Here is a 5,233-nt window from a genome sequence, read left to right on the forward strand (position 1 = left end):
CTGGGAAAGTCAGTGTTTGGTTTTATCAACCTTTGTAGTGGGAGGGACGTAGGAGAGGAGGGGGGTTGAAAGTGGCTTTTGATTGGCCAAAGCTTCAGCGTGTGGCAGAGTTGTCATCCTAAAGTACACACTCATGCGTGTGTTTTCACATCCAGGGAGGACATAGAGCTTCAGAGTGTGGGTTCTAAAGTCAGGTTCCTGAGTCCAGATCCTGACATCACTTCTGTGACTCCTGGACTTATCGCTGCCTCTCTTTCCTTTCCTGTAAGACAGGGATGATAATGTACCAGTTGTGTGTGATTCTTGTATTAATAACCTGCAGTTAGCGTGTGGGTACCTTATAAATGTCATCTTCACCAACCAAAGCTTGGCACCCCAACATGGACGCTGACCAAACCCAGAGCAGACCTAAGGGCTAGTGGCTTTTCCCTACTTTTGAACAAAACAACTTGAAAAAGTAGCTTCTAGTAGCCTCAGCTTCATAATTATTAACTTAAAACTGAGATATACAAAATCTCAATCTAACCTGACAAATCTCTAAAAGATTTATTGTTGTAACAGACTTTGCCTGCCTTTGTTGAGACAATTTATAACCAATGTGTTCTTTTGTTTAGAAAGAAAATACTTTAGGCCTCTACAAATCCTTCCTGTGTTGAATCACTGTGATGGGAGACTTATTTTACAGTCTATCAAACTGAGAATCCGAGACCCTTCTATAATTTGCAACATATATATAAAATAGCTCTATATAGTGATTGGATACAAACTTAAAAAAAAAAAAAGCAGGAGCATCAATTAGGGTTAGGGAAAAACAGTCTCTACAGTGTTCTTCTCAATTATTCTTAGAACAAGATGCTCAAGACAGGAAAATCAAGGAGTCGTTTAAAACATAGTAGACACTCAACGAACAGTTGATGAAAAACACATAAATGTGCAGAATGAAGAAAATCATCAGGAAATAGTTTGAGATTTCACAAGAAGGCAACTCTGAGAAGCTGGTAATCCTCACAGAGACGTGGTCACGGGTAGCCAGGGCTGGCTTCCAGGAAGTGTGAGTGTTGGTAATCCTAGCAGAAACGTGGTCACGGGAAACCAGGGCTGGCTTCCAGGAAGTGTGAGTGGTCCTGTCAGGTCAGGAGCTTAAGTTCCAGGAAGTGTGAGTGTAAGTCCATCACCAACTGCTTCCTCAAGCTGGAAGTGGAGAACTGGGCGCCCCCGCCAGGTTCAGGGGAGGCCTCAGCCATGGCCCACGAGGTGGCCCCAGTGGCTGCAGGCCTGAGCACCTTCTGGTCCCCAAAACCAGAGGCTACATTGTCTGGTGCTGAGCATTCAGGAAGCATGCTTCCTCCATCTGCACACCATTCCTGCAAAAATGCAGAACAAAGGAAAACCCATAGTCTCTCCTCAAATCAGTGAACCCCTCAGTCAGTCTCCCGAGACCCAGCCCTTTCCTGGGCCGTGGGCTGGCTTGTGCCTTGCACTGTGACAGTGTCCCTGACCCCTCTTCTCTGACTCCCCTCAGAAAACCCGCTACGAGATGTATGTCCGCCTCCTGAAAGAGGGGGGCCTGGAGCTCCTGAGCGGCGGCAGAGGGGGCCCCGCGGGCCTGAAGAAGTCGCACTCCAGCCCCTCGCTGAACCCAGACACGTCTCCGGTCACTGCCAAGGTCAAGCGCAACGTGTCGGAGCGGAAAGACCACCGGCCTGAAACGCCGAGCATTAAGCAGAAAGTTACTTAGGATCCATCTGTGGCCAGGAAGTGCTGGTCGTGGAGCAAAACAAGAGGTTTTCAAGATCTTTCTGGTAAATCCATGAATATATTTAAAAAAAAATGTCTGTGACTAAATGGTGCATTGGTAACCTTTCCCACTGTATATTTTTGTTAGTTTCTGTACAGGTCATCTCTTTGCTCTTGATTTCTTTGCTTTGATGACTTGCTACCTGATGACTAATGCACCTTTTGTGAGGGGGGGACACGATTCAGAATGGATTGTGGGTCACTTCTCCGGTTTCTCTCGTTTGCACTCTGCTCACTTGTTTTGTGTACAAATCAGCTGTTACACTTTTTTTTTTTTTAAACATTGAATCCATTGTGAAACACTTAACTGGACAAACCTTTGTAGTTTAGAAAATTCTAGCCAGAGTTGGTAGGAGCCTTTTCTTGTGAAACCGTGCCCAGTCACAGAGGCGGAATCGCGCTCAGAAGTTCGCTTAAGAATTCCCGTGGAGGGAGGCGCTGTTGCCCTGTGACCCTGGGCCTCTGAGCACTTGGTGTTGAGTCCCGGCCCGAAGGGGGCGGGGGGGGTGAGGACCTCAGGACTGGGAATGCAGGAAGCGCACTAGCTCGCTGGAAGTGTGGATTCCATTTCAGCCCAGCAAGGAGGAGGGAAGTGGAGTCTCAGAGGCTGAGGCAAGACGGCCGCAGTCCATTGTATTTTCCAAACACAGCATCTCAGTGGCGATAACGGACTCTCGGGGCTACAGCAGCTGGCGTGTGTTTGGTCCGCAGGAAATTGTTACCTCACCCCCGCAGCGTCCAGACGAGGGATCCAGAGCCATCTGCGATGGACAGCCTGCCAGCCAGGAATTAGATTCTTTTATACACATGAGCATGGCATTATCTCCTGGTTGTAAGAATTGGGGGTCTTCCTAAAAATATCAAAATGGAGCCCTTCTCTCCTTAATCAAAGCAAAATAAGAAAGGAAGACGTAGCTTTTCCCTAGAGTTCCTTGGCAATAGGATGTTGCTTCTTCATAGTTAAATCTGAAAGGAATGAAACCTGAAGGAATTATGGTTGCAGAGCTGAGGACCCTGCCTCCTGGTGGCAGCGCAGCATCCCCTGGTCTGGTCTTGCCTCCACCCCTGTGACCACCGCTTCATCCTCTGTTCTGAACTGTCCCCAGAGTAAATCCTTGATTCTAAATCGTTTCTTCGCCTCTGCTCAGAACAGTCATAAGCTTGTTCGAGGGACAGTCCCTTTGAAAATCAGGGCAATAAACAGAACAGTATGTTATTGAGGAGGAGAGAGAGATGAAAAGTGTGCCCACTCTGAGTTAGAAGTTTCTGGTTTTGAAACTTGAAAACTTGGCGACCCTTAACCCTAGAATCTCCGCAACTTTGGAACTAATAGAATCACTCTGAATATTCTTCTCTCTCCCACAGACATTTGCTCTGGTTGTGCTCAGTTTACTAGTTAAGGTACTATGACCAAAGATGCAGGGACTCTGCGTGGATAGCACAGTTCCAGGGAGTCAGAGAAAACCCACTTTTGAACCCTGCAGTTTCTAGTGGTATCTTGTCCTGATGCACCAGCGTTTACACAGGACTATTTATCAGCACTTCCGTCGGCTGCAGAAATGCCCATGTTTGCTGGTGCCCAGGAGAGAAGCCCCTCTCTAAGGTTATAGCTGCTTGCTTTGTGGCATTTTTGCCACGTCTTTGAAAAGCTCCCTCTAACCCTCTTGTCTTGTTTAGGTAAAGGCAGTAACTGAATTTGTTTCACGAAACCTAGAAACCACCAGGGTGGTTACCGACATGTCCCGTGTACCTGGTTCTTTCTCTGTAGTGCTTCCGACTGAATCCACGGTTTCTACAAGGAACTAGTCTTTCTTCCTAGAATTGGAATCATCAGCATGTGTGTTTTCTGCCTAGATCTTTATCCTAAGCAGAGGGGAGAGAGGTGCCGAGACCATGTCATCTCTTTAATAACTAAAGAAAAAGAAACATCCTTGACTGGCTTGAATGTGTGTGCTCCCAGTCTGTGTGTGTCTTTGTGTGTCTGTGTGTGTCTTTGTGTGTCTGTGTGTGTCGAGTGTCTCTGTGTGTGTCCCTTAGCGTCTGTACTGGACGTGGAATGGTACTTGCTGCGGCATTTAGGCAGCGTCGCGGCTCTGAAATCCTGGTCAGCATCGGCATTTGCTGCGTGACTTGCTGATGCGTCTCCAGAGCTCCTGGACGTGCCGATGGAGAGAGAGCTGAGCGGGCGCTTTGCAAGCTGCTGTGTATGCCGTGTTCCCACAGTTGGTCCCGGGAAACAGCCTCAGAGGTCATGTTGTGGGCCAGGATCCCAGACTGCTGTCGCTAGGTCAAGAGCTAAGAGCCACCCCCCACCCACCCCTAGGCCTCTGGACTGTCTGGCACAGTGCCCCTCGCAGGTCAAGAGCTTGTCCTGTGGGAGGCAGGGCCTCTCCTGAGACTGGACTCTCCGAGGCTTGCCCCTAGCCAGCCGTGACTCCTCTGTGAGCACTGCTTCCCTAGGGTGTCTGGTCAGGGGACGCTGAAGACCTTCCCCTTCCTGGCTCCCCATTCACGGTACAGGGGGCCTGGCTTCCTCCTGAAGGTCCTGCCCCCAGCCTTCACCCATCCCCTTACCTGTCCCTCAGCACCAGAGCCTTGAGGTCAGCCTCCATCTAATAGGTCCTCTTTACAGAAATACACCTCATATCAGCTTTTAGTCTAGAAAACCTTGAGAGTCACCAGAGTACCTTGGTGACAGTCGTGGGGCAGAATTGCCTATTTTAGAAGCAGCTGTCTCAAGGTATACCCCCACCTCATGTGTTGGCGTTTCCAGGGAAGGACCAGGGATTCTCTTTAGCAATCAAGACTTAGTTATTAGGGTGCAGGGTCCTTATTTTACTGCCAGCCGTAGACATCATTTGAAGTATGCTTTTCTTAAAAACCATCATCTGCTGACTCTTAGTAATGCCTGATTAGACCAAGCAACACCTCTGTGCGTCTGATTAACCTCAGTAAAACCAGCGTGTGGAGAGGTGTCTGGGGACTGCAGCCCTGTGGGCCTGTTCTGTTTATCTCAGCTAAAAAGGAGGGGCGACCGTGAAGGGTCCTCTGCTTCTCCAGCTGCAACCCTCGTTGCGAACACGAGGCGTGCTTCCTAGTTAGCAGGGAGGTGAAGGAGTTGATTCTGGGAGAGAAAATCCACCCAGCTCCCCAAGGCCAACCGAGGATCGGCCTCCGGAGGGTGTGTTTCACCCTGCGGCCAAAGCAGGACCCCCTGAGCCTGGAGAGGGGGCACCTGCCCAGCAGAGAAGGTGCCTCCTGCTGGCCCTGGCCTGCCCGCTCTAGCCACAGAGATGAGGGAGATGCTCTCACATCAGGCGGGGCTGGTTTTGGCTGCGCACTGCACCTCTTCTCTGCCTTCACCCCTAACCGTAGACAGCTGAGGAAAAGTTGACCTTTGAGAAGCTTCTCCATGGTCTTATTTAGAACCCTTCCT

At 49.5% G+C, this 5,233-nt stretch overlaps 1 protein-coding gene across 7 annotated transcripts in view; it reads left to right on the forward strand.

The window, feature by feature from the left end:
• PSD3 (pleckstrin and Sec7 domain containing 3) overlaps positions 1-5,227 on the forward strand; it is a 492,335-nt gene extending 487,108 nt beyond the window's left edge. For all 7 annotated transcript variants that reach the window (XM_010846409.1, XM_010846403.1, XM_010846406.1 and 4 more), the window contains one exon: positions 1,523-5,227. In XM_010846409.1, coding sequence (XP_010844711.1) covers positions 1,523-1,738 — 216 coding nt within the window. In that variant the 3' untranslated portion in view covers positions 1,739-5,227. The remainder of the gene's footprint in view (positions 1-1,522) is intronic.
• Positions 5,228-5,233: the final 6 nt, after the last annotated feature.

This window comes from Bison bison, unplaced genomic scaffold (assembly GCF_000754665.1).
Source record: "Bison bison bison isolate TAMUID 2011002044 unplaced genomic scaffold, Bison_UMD1.0 scf7180017864236, whole genome shotgun sequence".
NCBI lineage: Eukaryota > Metazoa > Chordata > Mammalia > Artiodactyla > Bovidae > Bison > Bison bison.